The 15,708-nt window shown below is 38.3% G+C and overlaps 1 protein-coding gene across 7 annotated transcripts in view; it reads left to right on the top strand.

The window, feature by feature from the left end:
- The window catches only part of STS (steroid sulfatase), a 105,081-nt gene extending 89,386 nt beyond the window's left edge, over positions 1–15,695 (top strand). For 6 of the 7 annotated variants that reach the window (XM_057389914.1, XM_057389922.1, XM_057389937.1 and 3 more), the window contains one exon: positions 1,899–3,343. In XM_057389914.1, the coding sequence (XP_057245897.1) occupies positions 1,899–2,281 (383 nt within the window). In that variant the 3' untranslated portion in view covers positions 2,282–3,343. Of the gene's footprint in view, positions 1–1,898; positions 3,344–13,685; positions 13,807–15,391 lie in introns of those variants that run through there. The other variant, XR_008967041.1, reaches the window with a different exon arrangement.
- The last annotated feature ends 13 nt before the right edge of the window (positions 15,696–15,708 follow it).

Here is a 15,708-nt window from a genome sequence, read left to right as displayed (position 1 = left end):
CATCTTGTTTTACTTTGCCTTATCTTGCTTTGCCTTCCTTTAAATTTCCTTTCATTTTTTCCCAGTAACACTGTGCCATTCCAACTGTCACAGCCAGAGCCTTTTAAAACCTCCCATGTCCTATTGTCTGTGCCAGCAAGTCACTCTCAGCCTCTAAAAGTCCTTCCCCTCTGCTGACTTCCMAGAAGCACTCAGAGGGTTCTCCCAGTCTAATGTGTATAACAGCCATCACCCATCCGACCCCGATTTAAGTGAACTGGAAGTCTCCAGGCACTGCCATTGAATTGGTTCCTAAAGGTAAAATCTCTTATAAAGTGAAAAATGCTGTGGAATAGAAGGAGCTGTAAAGAATCTTAAGGTCACTTACTGTCCTTTTAATCCATGCTGTAGTCTAGAACAGCAGCCTGTGACTCTTTAGTCTGCTGAAATATTTCTCTTTAAACCGGTTTTTATTCTTTAATAGCTGAGTGTGATGTAGTTAAAGCATGGCATATAACAGTTTATCTCTGCTCTACCCTTCCAGCATTTTCTAGTGACTTCCATTCTGTTGAACTGCTGAACTGATTAATAAATATTAATTACTGTAGCACACATAAATCTTTGAAAGTCTGTTACTACATTAACAAGATTTCTGYGACTTTAGCAAAATTCAACAAAACACCAAATAGAGATTTTTCTTTCAGTTCTTAAAAAGTTGAGGTGATACAAAACAATAACCTATTCACTATAGGATGCTGAGAAATGTAAATTACTGATTACTACATTTTTCAGATGTTTTTATAATCTCAAGTGGGCATGTAATCTGACATTATAGATCTCAGATGTTTAGTATCCTCCTTTTATTAAACATAAAATAGAATTTTTTTTTACTTTAATTAATTATTCTTTGTTCCATTTCTGAAGAACTTTGTGCTTCTTTGGCTGTAGGAGGATGGTGTGCTTCCCTGCAAGTTCCTGTCAGTTCCTGCCTTTCCTATTTGTTCCGTGATACTTGAAAATAGTAGCAACTTTTTTGTTTACAGCTTTCTTGTTAAGTGTTTTCTGATCCTCCAGTGACCTGTTTTGAGAGTGCTTCTTAAATGAGCCAACTGATATTTGCTTCTTTTTATTCCGAGAAATAACTAGGATTTCAAACAGTGAAAATACTGGCTGAAGTTACATGAGRGAGGACAGTCCAATTTCTGTACACAGAAAATTAAGCTGAGAATGACCAACCTATAAATGAAGAATGTTGGTTCCCATTTTGCAAGCAGAATGTCACCTAAGAATTGCACTACTGTAACTGTATTTAAAATTTATATTTAGAAAAACCATCTTGAGGCCTAAGACAGTAATTTAGCATCTGTTAYACCTTTTCATGTTATCCCATATAATAAAGTGAGAAACTCTGTATCCAGGGATTTGCAGTGAAAACATGGAGCAGAGGACAATGGGGTGATATAACAAAGAGAGAAAGAGAGAAGAAGGTAATAATGAAATGAATTTGATTTGCTAAATGAGGGGCCCCAGCAGTGGATTGATATGGTCAAAGGACAAAGATACATTTTAATAAGTCTTGAGGACTTAGTATATATTTTTGCAAATCTTCTTAGCACTGTTTATGTAAAACACAAAGTTCTTTAAAGTCTCCTTTGCTTCACTTAACCAGAGTTCTTCCTAGAGAATTAAATGACCATAATTGTTTCATAAATATGTGTAGCATGAAAATCACCTTGTTTTGCTTATTTAAATTTTGCTCAATTTTGCTTTGCTCTTTTGGTCTGCTGCRGTTTTCTGTGCAGTGTCTGTACTGCCTTTGTCCCAAAAGACTGATTTCCCATGTTGGTGACATTTCCTAAGACCAGGAGACTTCCATTTTGTCATTTAATCAGTTTTTGTTTTGTGGCTGTAAATTGCAGGTGAATCTGTCTGGAAAGTCTTCTTCTTTACTCCAAATTTCAGTCCAGAGGACTCCAATGGTTGCTTTGATTCTCACGTTTGCTTTTGCCATGGAGGGTTCATCACACGACACGATCCTCCCCTGCTCTTCGATCTGTCCAGAGACCCCGAAGAGAAATTCCCACTGACTCCAGAAACTGAGAGCSGTTTCCATGAAATCCTCAGGGTGGTACAGCAGGCAGTAGACAACCACACCAGGTCCCTGCAAGCTGTTCCTAACCAGCTGTCGTGGAACAACCTTCTCTGGAAACCATGGCTCCAGCTCTGCTGCTCCTCTCTCCTTCAGTCTTGCTCTTGTGACTCTGAGTCAGGAGCGAGTCCACTGGAGGTGCATTCAGGATAAACAAGAATTCCCTTTCAAAAACTGGAGTGGGAGAGTGTGGGTGTCTGACATGAATTTGTGGTGCAAGCCTTCAGAAGGTTTTGTTGTGTTAGACAAGGACCAGCCTTCAAATACATATTGCAATCGAAGAGGATTTCAGTCAAGAAAACATGCCAAGAGAAGGAGGGCAAGACACACCTTTTCTGTCACTATCACACATCATGAAGAACATGTTGCCATCCTGATTTACACGTGGGTAGGCTTCTAGGCTTTTTCTGAGGGAGATAATTTGCCAGACCTTCAGCTTCAGCTTTTTTCTTACACAGCAAAGAATTTACCTGTAGTTTCTGTCAATCACAACAACTAAATGCACACTCTCCTGTCCTTTTCTTTAAGTGTTATCCATTAGTAGAACATAGCTGTGAGTAATTAAAAATAGAGGGATAATAGTGGAGAGCTCCTCCTGCGACAGTCATTTAGTAATTGATAGATAGGTTAAGTGCACTTTTGCCACAAATCTCTATCAACAATCATGAAAGATATGAAAAAATTGACAGATTGCCAACAGTCTTTGAATGTGCCATAAAAATGCACAGAGCTMTGTAGTGGAGGACCTTGTGTCCATATTAAAATGACGCTCCTCAGCATCTGCGCTGTCCTATTGCATGGCAGCAGCCTTTGTTTCAATAGGACACCACTTCAAGTGCACCACTTGTGTGCTTGAGTGAGTATTGTAAGTCTCTGTAGATATATATATTTGTATATATATATATTTATTTATATATGCACAAACTAAGTGTGTACCTCATAAATGCTTCAATCCTTGATATAAGCACACCCTTATGTCCAGAGTCCAATTGATAAAATAAAAGGTTCGGTCCATACTTGATAATTAAATTCAAAATTCACATGATACTACAAATATATCTTTCACAATCTATTTGCCATACCTATGCTTCCATTGATGAATGTAATCACAAATAAATAAAATTTKGTCTTCCTTTAAATACTGTTGCCATCTTTTAAGCTCTCTGAATAGGATCTGTCATTTTCTGAAAATAAACTTGTGCTTGAGTACTTAAAGCCAAATATAACTGTCTCTGAGTTCGTAGCAAGGTCTTGGGAAATCTACTGTCCTCCAGGGCTAATTTTTGTATCTGTTTTTATCTCCATCTTATTCAGGAACATTTTCTTTCCATTCTACAGGCAGACAAACTGTTTTCTTTGGCAYATTGTCGATGAAAAGAAGATATCAGCAAAATACTAAAATGATTTGATGCCTGATAATAGAAGGTGACTTGCTCCTTATCAGGAAGCAGCAGTTAATTCTCACATTACAATGTATTAAAACCAGTTTGGGGCAAAAGAGATCTGTGATGATAGTAATGCAGTAGCTTCAGTCAGGCAATATTAAGGTTGTGACCTGGTTCTTATGAGGTATTGAAGCCTGTCTTGTAAAAWTATATTGTGATATATGGTGTATTTCTCTGTCTGTAAAACCTWGGCTTTATTTGATTTTTGTGTGGCAGTTTCATTCAAAATTTTGTTCTCCACAATATCCAGAAGCTTGCCCTGGGAAATGTACTTTTTCCTTGAAGTCATATTTTTGATATTTCGCATTGTGTTCATGATCTTAAGTGTGTCCTCTGCAAAATCTCTGTAGGTGGCAAAGTCCCGTGACCACTCTTTATCTCTGAATGTACTGCATAAAGAAAGACGCCTCTCATTTGAATACAGATATTCTTCTGTGAGAGTGGCGGCCCTCTGTCATGGCAGGATCCATACATCCCAAATTTTTGGTCCTCACCTTGTGGCCCTAGAACCCCTTGGGACATGGCACTGGTGCCGGTGTGTCTCTCCCTGCAGCCCGAGGGCAGCCCAGGCTGTGGCCAGAGTGACTGTGCACCACGGTGGGGACAGATGCTCTTTCCAGCTCCCACAGCTCTGCCACAGCCTACACAAAAGCTTTTCAAACTAATATTCCTCCTGTAGAATATGGCAAAAAATATGTGGTGTGTTGGATATGCAGTGCCAACCCCGACAAGGGGTTTGGTGTCGTTGGATCTACTTTGTTTCCACAGTTTCTGGGCTGTGACCTTTACAGAGATCTCAATTCATATTCTCAAGGACATCCACATCTACTACATTTCATCAGGAAGATGTTGTGCTGCTATTGTTTCTTTTCCTTTCTTTCTGCAGGTGCAAGAATTCTTTGTTCTGCTAGGCACAACAGTTCTGTACTGCTTGATCGAGGTATCAAAAATGATGWCTTTTCTACTGTTCTGATTTCTTCTTGCCTGAATATGAGTTTTCTTTCACACACTCCTTGGTTTTTGATGCCATCTTTCTAACCTCCTTTTTTAAAATGTCCACACTCCTGAAATACTTTYCTATCTATTCCTTTGCCACTCAGTCCTTCTGTTTGCTCATCATATTGACTGCAACAGCTATTTTTCCCTAATCAATCAGAAAATGCAAAGTGTTCTGTCAAAAAATTTGACTTCTAGGGCTCCTTGACTCAGCTAACCTCCTGCTTATTTAAGGTCTAGCAAGAATTAACTTTTATATTATGAAATATAAGTAATTAAAACATACCCGAGACACCTCGAATAATAAAAACTATTTCTTGTTTGTGGCAAAAGCTTCATCATTCCCGAAATATAATTTAGTACAGCAAAGTACATTTAATACTTTGGCATAAGAAATAAAATCTGAAATAATTTTTATAGCTGTTCCTTCAAGAATGATTCTGTAAGAACAAGGCAGTATTTTTCATACTCTGTATTAATACCATTTAATTTAATGCCTAAAATAAACCTTCCCTGTATTGCAAATGTATTATACCTTGCAGTACTGTACCTTCTATTGTGGAGATGGCATGTCAGATCAGGGTAGTTAAAGCAGTYTTGTTTATCTGCAAAATAAAATGTGAAGAGCAATGTACCTTTTGTGTAATGGCACTGCCTGATCTAACAAGGAAAAGTTTTTGTTTTTCACAACAGGTTATTGATGGCATGTATGTGATTCACAACTTACTAACAAGGAAGGCTCAAGGAGAATGTGCTGCTCTGACGCTTGGGAACTGACTTTCAGTCTATCATTTAATGAGCACTGGAACTGTRGCATGGTGCCTGTTTGTAGGATATGTCAGTCTAAACTGGGAGTTAAGCTTCAGGGGGAAGTGCATTCCTCTACAGGATTATTTAACAGTATCATATCCTAATTTGTGACAGAGTCTCTGTACAGCCTGGAGCAAGTCATTTAACTCTTTTGCTCAGTTCTTCTCCTCAGAGAAGGATAACAGAATTTCTCTAACTGTTGGGAATACTGAAAGAGCAAAAAATGCTGAAAGTGGTAAGCTGGTAAAGGTTCACTTTCTGGTCAATAAGGCACCTTCTTTATTGAAGTTGCAATTTAAAAACTGGAAAAGTAGGATGTAGAAGGTCCCCCTATATGATGGGGTTTGTCACGCCCTTAACCTGAGGTTTGCAGGTGGGTTCTGWGTGTACTGTTTAGGGCATTGTGATCTGAAGGAGAGAAAATAGATGGCTAAAAAAGATACACGCATGGGATTCAGAATAAGTTATAAATCACATTTTTGTAATTATATTTATTCTCTTTTTTGGCAGTCAGGACACTATGTGAATTTTTTCCCTCAGGRACTGCATGTCACAGGTTTTTGACTCTTAAAAATAGAGATGTCCTGACTTGTCTCAAATTATGGTCAAAAGAATTAAAAATTAAAAAACAAAAAGAAAAAGGGAAATAGGAGCTTTGGAGAAAGGTGTCAGTGCACTTAAATCCATCTGAAAGTTTGCAGAGAACTAAGAGAATCTGGTCCTTATACTTCACAGCTCAGTGACAATCATCACTTTACAGCAAGAGTTTATTTCACATTGTCGGAATGTGAGATCTGGGTGTTCAGATATGTGGGAAATGTAAAAAATTTCACTTGATATAGGATCAAATGGAAAAAGAAAAAGARTCCAAGCGTAGCTACAAAAATCATAAGTTCTACTAGAGTATGTATATTAAAAATTGTTTTAATTTATGGTTTTGCCTTACATAAATACCATGTTTTTACTTACATAGGACATATTTCTGTGCTTAAGGCACAGAAYACATCTCTAAATTTTCTTTGTCATTTCCCTTTCTTCTGGCATTGCTTGTGCAGCATCCAAAATACGCTCTGAGGAGCAGGAGGCAGCCACCCTGCCCGAATACCCCACAACCAGCATGGCCAGCCACGTGGGCAGGAGGAAAGGCTTAGGCAAACTCTGCACTGGGAACCATCAGGAGGCAAACAGTGACTGGGGGTTATCATCTCCAACGTGAAGATAGAGAGCTGCAAWTTGACCCTGAGATTAGCTCAGTTGGTTAAATTGGTTGGAGAGCAGCACTAATAACATCGGGCTTCTGGATTCAAACCCCCTATGGGCCATTCCCWTAAGAGTTGGACTTGATAATCCTTCTGCATCCTTTCCAATTCAGAATATTCTGTGATTCTGTGAAATTGCARGTTCCTCTGTCAGGGACTGCTGTAWCCAGGAGGAATGAGGTCCCCTCTACAGCTGGCTGAACTGTGTTCTGCAACAGTGTCCTTCTGTGTCAGGCTGTGTGGTGGAAATTAGTTTGGAACCCACAGGATGCAGGACCCCTCACCTCTGAATTGTAATACCAAGCAGACTGCTCCTGAATCATCAGACATGAGGTGACAGATCTTAGTCTGACACTCTGAGTCTAAGACAGCCACAGTCTCACACTTTTTTCCCTGGAGGGCCAGAAGACCTGAGCCAGGCTCTAGAGACTCCCAGTTCATAGACTGCTAAAACTGAAAATAATTCAGAGTTCTGGAAACACCCTGGCAGATCATATGGCTTTTTCAGAACATTTTGCATTTTTTGGTAGCTTTTATTTACATCAAAACTAGTAAGAATCTACCTAAAGCTTCACCTGTACAGCAAACAAAAGATATTGCAAATTATTCTTAAGACCCCCCTGCCCCAATAGCTTTAACCTGTGAGCTTTGGTAYTGAAAAAAATGAGCTTGTGCCAACAGAAAATACAACAACTGAAGGTTTCTTATATGTATACATATGGAAAGAGGCTGAATTGGAGACTCCCACTGGAGTTTGTGCTATAGTGGTTAGTGAGATAAAGACTGGCTTGATCATCTGCGCATCTCTAATTGCACTGACAAGGTTAGGAAATATTGCAGAACCTGGGATATGTGAATYGCAGGCTTTGCAATGCTTATACAGCATCTCTTGAATGCTGAAAAACATTCCTTTAATATAAATCATGCTAGGTTCCTTATGTAGATTAATGTTAGACTTATGGGTAAAAGAATGGCATTGCAGGTACTTTCTTTGGAAAATAAAGATATATTTGAAGATAACAGATTCAGCATGTGGGGGTCAGCTCAGTTAGGAAAAAAGCCTTCCAACATGATTTATTCTACCGTTATCCAATRATAAAGCCTTTTTATGCAGGTAATATTTTATTAAACCTGATTTATGTGAAAAATACTGTGAAATAGTTTAAATTATAAGGCAGAGCTCTTCATTGTGATGMTTATTTTAAAGAGAATTTGATATGAAGTTGCTTTGGGTAAGAATATTTATTACAAAAGATTTGATACATAGCTTCTCAAAAGCCTTATGGACTCAAGTTGGGCTGCAGAAGAATAGCTTTGGTTTAATATGGTCTTCACTGCTCACAAATGAAAAACAAAGTTATGAAGAAAAAATCTTCAAACTTTAAGAACAGTTTACCTGTTCTGTTACTGATAAAAAGAATGCCTGAAGTTTGTACTATGTGTTAGAATTTATTTCAATTTTTTTTCCCTTTTTGTTCTCTTTTGTGTTATAACTCCTGCTGCCAAGCAGGCAAAATACTCAGATTTAGGAAAATGTGCTGATTGGTTTGTAAGTGTCAACTTTGCTTTGCCCATGTGCAATGCCTTGGGAAGTAACTGATTAATTTCGCTCTCCTGGTAGCTGYTTAAACTTCAGGGAGATTGTTAGAATAAGAATTTTAGATCCTAACAATTCCCTGTCTGATACCCATGAAAAACACAATACTTTAGAGATGTGTCATCACTGACCAAGCTTTTAAAACGCATATTGGTCTGYAAAAGGAGCTGCTTCATAGCCTGTCCTTTTTCTCCATTTTTGCCAAAAAACAAAGGAAAATCCCCTCTGATGCTAAGATTTATGCTACTGAATCACACCCTCTGATTATCTTTCAAGAAAATTCAGTCACCATAGGCCATAGAGGCCAACCCCAGGATCCAAGCCCTCTGCCCTTTCTGGATTAATGGCAATGATGAATGCTGGAGCTCCAGCAGTAATGTGGACTGAATGAATGCTGCCAACATTCAGTTTCTGAGCACTCACTACCAGGCTGTGTAGAGAGTCTCCATCTTCACATATAAACCTGTGCCTGGCTTCATCTATCTCCTGTGTTTTTTTCTTTTGCTCTCCAAACCCATTCTGGGAAATGTAATTTCACTTTAAAAATTTGGGCTTGACCGATTTACCTAAGATTGTGTTATGAAAATATAAACCCTTTGCATGAAAAGTTGTTACACCATAAATTAATCAAGGTGATTGTCAGTTAAAATCCAGAGCCCTGACGTCACAGATTAAGTCAGGGTCCAGATCTTAATGGATGATGGCCTTGGTCTAATAGCTTAACAAACTCTTTTCACACAAAGAAACAGTTTGTATCCACAAAACTATTTYAGATAAACCCATAAAAATGCAGCAGTTTTGTAGGTGCCTCTTGAGGAATTGTGTCTGATTAAGCCAAAGTCCCTCTTATGTCTTGAAACCAATGCAAACTGGAGCAGAATGTTTTGCTATTCAGTGAAATGTTGCTACCAGTAAATGTCTGCCAATGAAGGGCTTGTAAGCCATTAACKCTCTAACAGAAACTGGCTTCAACATGTCTAATTGATTCTCAGGGCACTGAGCCTTCAGCTTTCCTGAAGTGAGCCTGTGTAGGTACACCAGACTGACAAAGCCAAAGAAATACATAGTCAGGAAAGAGGCTGAATAAGGAAACCTTTTAGGGGACTTAGAATATGTTTACATATGTACATGCCTGGACATGTTTTCCTCTTAAGGTACTGGCTATGGGCCCCAGCCAAAGGCTCATTCTGTACTGGCTGGCCTTGCTCKGCTAGGGAAGAAGGTACAGAGTCTGTGGATCAAATTGGCATTGGCAACCCCACATGGTGCCTAATTTAAAATTTATTGGGTTTTATAAAAGACTGTAATATAAAAGGCTATAAAGTTCAGAGCATACATCTACAAGTCAGTTTAGAGGAGGCAAGAATGTTGTTCAAGAAGGTGAAAGAAGAAATCAAGATCTAGGAAATTGTACAGGCTGGGAATGAAAAAAATAACTCTTCATCTTCTGATTGAAACTGTGCCACTGCGTAGTAAAAAATTTTAAATCCAGAGAACTACGAAGAGGTAAAATTCCCTAGCGGTAAGGACATTCACCTGGGCTGTGATGACAGCTTTGTTATGAAACTTCAAGACTGATTAAGTGTTTTTAATCGCATGAGGTACACAGAGTGCCTCTGGAGAAGAGGGCGACATCCCTTATGCCTGTGAAGTCACTTTGTGTCGCCGTTACTCAGTGCCTGACCCGGTGAGTGCACCAGTCTTTGCTTCAGAGTGGCAAAACTTGTACAGAAAAGGCAGAAAGTGCAGCGTACTTCTCCTTGCCCACCCTCTTCTCACACCAGCCAGATGCTTAGGAGGGCTTTGTTTTAACTGCATGTCCCATCTAGAAAAATGTCAAGGAGGGAAAGCTTGAAAGTATTAACTGTCTTCTTTGATCCCAGGCTCAGAAATACTGTGCTTGTGCAGAAAGAACCTCATTCTTGYACTGCCAGTAGTGCTCTGAAAGTAGGATCAAAGTCCTTAGATGACATAGGGAGGATGTATTCCCTGGCTGAAGAAGAATTTGGAAACCACTGTAGGTAGAAATATAGTTCTAGGTCTGAGATTTATTTTATTTAAGTTAAATGATGAAGATGTCTAGTGCTCAGTTTGCCTCCATTTCTACCTAGGACAGAAAAAACTGTCCTAGCTTGTATGGCTATGTGAAAATTCTATTAGTCATGCCTAATAATGTTCTCTTTCTTTTTTTTTTTTCTTTTCCATAGATAAATGAAATAGAAAAGACACAAGATACAGTTTAAACAGCATAAATTCCCAAGCCATTTGTTTTTAGGGAGTGGAATCCTACTTCTTTCTCCTGGATCTTTGAAATATTTTTCAAGTAGGGAGGCATATATGAAGTTTACAATGGATCATCATAGCCAGAATTTTGCAACTAAATGTCTATTTTTCACTGAAAGCACTTTTTTTAGTGGCTAAATGTCTTTGCTTACTTGTTTGCTTCCTTGCAGTTTATTTGCATGGTTCTTCAGTCGTTTTTGTGTCTACCATGCTTTGCAAGTAAGAGAAGAAATATTGAATTGGAAGTATTTAAAAAAAAGTGTCATTATAGAGGTCAGGCAATTTGATTGTAAGATCAAATTAACCATTTTATGCCACTTTAATTATTTTATTATGGTGAGATATTTCAATTAGAATAGTTTTCCTAACAGTAATTTAAGATCTTTTCCAATCTACATTTTGTTTTAACATTGATTATGTTTATTTTAAAAGGACTTCACTTGAAGAATACTGCTGAACTTCAGGGAAAAAAAGGCATGACATTTAAAATAGAACTTTCAACATCTACTGTAATGAATGTTTAAGTGTTAAAACATTTACATTGTTATATGCRTATGATATATTTTCCATCTTCCTGTATCTTCAGAAGTACTTTTCAGCCAAGCAAACATATAAACTGCACTGAATTATGCATGAAAAAGTATTTTAGGGCTCCATCTGCTAAGCATTTTTTTTGTAGCTTGTTTCTTAAGTTAAAAATGTTTACACTGCATTATATCAGGTATAAAACTAGTTGCAGCACCTTAAKGGATTTTATGTCCTAATATTCTGTATTATCACATGACTAAACCCCTGTCTAGTAAGAACACAAGCAGAAAGATCCTGGTTCAGCAGGGCATTTAAACAGGCTTGCAATTTAGCTGTCTTCATCGTTCCACTGTGTTCAGGAATTTTGCTGATTGAGACTGTTCTGAASAAGATACACAGATAAAGTAATGCTCTTACTATCAATATCTTTAATTTACTCTAAAYCAAAAGGGTTCTGCATGTTTTAATTGCCAAGTGTTCCAACCTTTCCTGTTCCWTAATTTTGGGCTATGTCCATCAGATATTTGTAAGCTTGCCTCCAGCCTTGMTTTTTGTTGAAAATGYAATSCAAGTTAATWTTTTTTTTTCTGAGCTCTACAGCCAATTACTTCTGTTACTAGGATACTGTTTACCATAAAGATCATGATGTAGAATGTGCTGGATAAAAAAGAATAAAAAACTWACAGAACAATGAAAAGCTTTCTGAGGGAATACATCCAAGGACGATCATGGTCAGCTACTATCCAGCCATAAAATGTATTTTTTATACGGGTCACAAGAAGCAGCACTATAGCTGTTAGATTCCATTGTTTAAACAAGTGGACAAAGATATTTAAATGAGAGGTGAAAGAAGCATTTTTCACATGGAGTAACGAGCTAAGCCCGGCATTAACTACCATCACATTGGCTTATGGTTCCACAGACACAAAATGATGTTGAAAGAAAAGCAAATAAACTAAAATCTGGGAAAAGTGGATTCAGGCATGAAATRCACGAATTTGTCAAGTAACCACAGAAAGCTATAAAAAAAAGTGCATCAGCTCTGCTTATACTTRGATGTATATTGTATATTGGTGTGTGCTTGAAGTATATTTGAGAAGTTRTGGCAGTCTGGTGAAGTTTCCACTGACTGGAAAAGGGRGAACATAACCCCCATTTTAAAAAGGGTAAAAAGGAAGACACAGGAAGCTACAGGTCACCCAGCCTCACCTTTGTGCCTAGCAAGTTCRTGGAGCAGATCCCCCAGGAAACTATGCCACGGCATACGGAAAAGAAGGAGGTGATTGGTGACAGCTGACTTGGCTTCACTAAGGGCAAATCCCATCTGACAAATTTGGTGGCCACCTAGGGCAGGGTTACATCAGTACATTTGACACTGTCCCRCMCAACATCCTGGTCTCCAGACTGGAGGGTTGTGGATTTAATAGGTGGATCACTTTGCAGACCAGGAATTGGCTGGATGGTTGCACTCAAGGAGTCAATGGTAAGGAGTGATGTTCCTCAGGTCCTGGTGCTCAGAGCAGCTCTGTTTAACACCTTTCTTGGCATCATGGACTTGAGTCCATGCCTGGGGTTGAGTGGACCCTCAGCAATTTTGCCAATAGAGCAAGCTGTGTGGTGAGGTCAACACRCTGGAGAGAAGGGGTGGCATCCAGAGGGACCTGGACAGGCTTGAGAGGTGAAAATCTTATGAAGTTCAACAAGACCAAGTGCAAGGTCCTGCATGTGGGTTGGGGCAATCTCAAGCACAAATACAGGTGGAAAACAGATTGAAAGCAGCCCTGATAAAATGATTTGGGAGTGTTGGTTGGCAAGAAGCTCAACATGAGCAATCAACGTGTGCTTGCAGCCAAGAAAGCCAGCCATGTCCTGGGCTGCATCCAAAGCAGMGTGGTCAGCAGGGTGAGGGTGTGGAATCTTCCCCTCTGCTCTTCTCTAGTGACACCCAACCTGCAGTGCTGAGTCCAGCTCTGGGACCCCTTTATGTATGTAGGACATGGACATGTTGGGGTGGATCCGGAGAAGGGCCACAGAGATGATAAAGGGCTGGARCAGCTCTCCAATGAAGACAGAGTGGGAGTTGATGCTGTTGAGCCTGGAGAATGCTCTGTGCAGACCTTTGAGCAGYCTTCCAGTACCTYGAGTGGGTCACAAGAAGCTGGAGAGTGACCTTTTACCAGTAGTAGTGTAGTGACAGGAAAAGTTGAAATGGCTTTAAACTAAAACAGGACAGGTTTAAAATGGATGTTGAAGTTCTTACCATKAGGATGGTGAGACACTGRMRCAGGTTGCCCAGAGAAGTTGTKGAYGCYCCATCCCTGRCAGTGTTCAAGGCCRGGTTGGATGGGGCTTTGAGCACCCTGGTGTASTGGAAGGGGTCCCTGCCCATGGCAGGAGGTTTRGAACTAGATATCTTTAACTAAGGTGTCCTCGAAACCAAAATATTTTGTGATTTCATGAAAAGATCTGTTTGACTTATACAGCCATGAACCCTATAATTGGTGAAGTCTCCCTAAATGCCTACTTTTCATACATAAATTTAATGCAGAGATGTAGATGACTCTGAAGGTTTCCAGAGGTGTGTTATATTTGTGTTAATTGTAAGCAATGAAATGAAATGCATTACTTTCCCCCTCCAGTTTTGCTGAAAGAGAAATTCTCAAAGCTAATTGTAGAGGAAGAAGCAATCCAGAAGTGGTTTTGAAATTGTTGGAAATCTGGGACAAGGGATATCCTCCAGCATTGCCAGAAGATTTTATAGTAAGTCTATTCTTMTTCCCTGAATAAAATGAAATAAATACTTATGTGTGATTTCACCAGACTGTTTTGGTCAATGTTACAATATACCAAATACTTAGACAGACAAAGTAAATGTTGGGGAAGATAGGAYATATCATAAAAAAACCATCATGACTGCCTGTAAGGATGAAATTATTCTTTACTTCACCTACATTCAAAATAATTTTATGTTTGGACAAGTATCTTATTTGCTGATTTTTTTTTTATTTTTTTTTTTTAATGAAAGACATTAATAGAAACCAATTCAGATTTCTTGGAATAAATRCTATGATCCCAGACTGAAAATGTAATATATACACATGTTTCTAATTCTGTTTAAACCACATTTGTGCTTAGGGACATGTAAGTTTGTTTTGGTATGAATCACTAAGACAATAATTCTGCATTCTCATTTCTCCTCCTCACTGTAGCTCTGCTCTTTACCAACCTCCACTACAATGTAATATCATGATCCTAAGTACTGACAAATAACATGTCAAATATAATGCCAAATAAAATCCTAATGCAGCTAATTGCTACTACTACCAAATAAAACTCTAAAGCCTCTTAAAATGTAGCTTCGAAAGGAATAGACTAACATCACTTAGCAGCATAAATTAATCCTTGTTCAGTTTTGTGCTTACAAGGTTCAACTGCAAACCAGCAGCTGGGTAAGCTCATTAAAAAAGCCKCATACTATCTACATGAGCTGCACCAAAATCTGAAGTACAGTTTTATCCAAAGCAGAAGTAATTTGGCATTAGCAAAATATCAGTCTCAGACCTACAGCACACAGTTCTGTTTTCTTTTTGCATGAATACTATCAGCATATATTTTCCTGCACTTTTAAATTAATAATTGGCACTGGCTTTCTCAGACAGTGTAGCAAGATACAATCTATCCAAGAAACAATATATCCAAAGAATGATGAAGATGTCCTTTGTACAGATAATTGTCAAAATGGGCTGTGATCCACATTTCTTGTTTCTGTTTCTAGCAATTTTTAATTCACAGAATAACACAATAGAGAAATTAGCAAGGAATCCTCAAAAAAAAATGAGACAAAGAAATTTCTAAAGATTTTAGTGTGTCAATCTTTCTGGAACATAAAATAGTGAAAAAATGAAAAGTTCAGAGTTGAAGCAGCAGACTCTCCAATCTCATGCATTATTAATTGCCTTAACAAAAGTGGCATGTACTTGTCAACATTCATTAGGAAATTCAAAGCATGTTAATCTATTTAAGGAGTGTCATATTATGAAGCCTATCCAATGTAACTGATAGTTTYGATGATATGCAATTTTTAGTGAGTTGTCTACAACTACTAATCACCTTGGACAAAATCAAGCCTTGTGATCACAGAAGAACAGAGTTCCTTTATCCATGTTTCAATCTTAATTTACATTTAGTTTTGCATAATTGAAATTAATTAGAATAAAYGTGCATCAAATAGTTAAGAAGTCAGTAACCTGATTTCAGCAGAAAGTTTAATTTCAGTTACACAGGAATGTTTTCTGTATTTTTTTTTCTATTTCTGTCCATCAAGTTTATGCCTTCTTTATTCCAGTGTGATTTTGCTCATTTTCATCATCAAGAAGAAGCAGCATTTTCTAAAGAAGAGATAAATGATGTTGCCAACTTTAAGAAGTGATTAACACAAGATGTTCAAGATGGAAATTCRGTGAAGTAGGGGGATGTGGTTTAGGAATAAGGTTTAATCACAACTTCAAAAGATACATCAATGCAAATAAGTGAATCTTCAGCTGAGTTCCCTTAACTGGTAGATACCTCTAATAAAACACCCTTAAATTTTCTTAATGTCATGTAAATCTCCTCTCCTCTCCTCTCCTCTCCTCTCCTCTCCTCTCCTCTCCTCTCCTCTCC

This window comes from Malurus melanocephalus, unplaced genomic scaffold, assembly GCF_030028575.1.
Source record: "Malurus melanocephalus ecotype Western Australia unplaced genomic scaffold, MMel_1.1 scaffold_1, whole genome shotgun sequence".
Classification (NCBI taxonomy): Eukaryota; Metazoa; Chordata; class Aves; order Passeriformes; family Maluridae; genus Malurus; species Malurus melanocephalus.
Note: the sequence above shows the minus strand (reverse complement) of the source record. Positions and strands in the feature narration are given on the sequence as shown.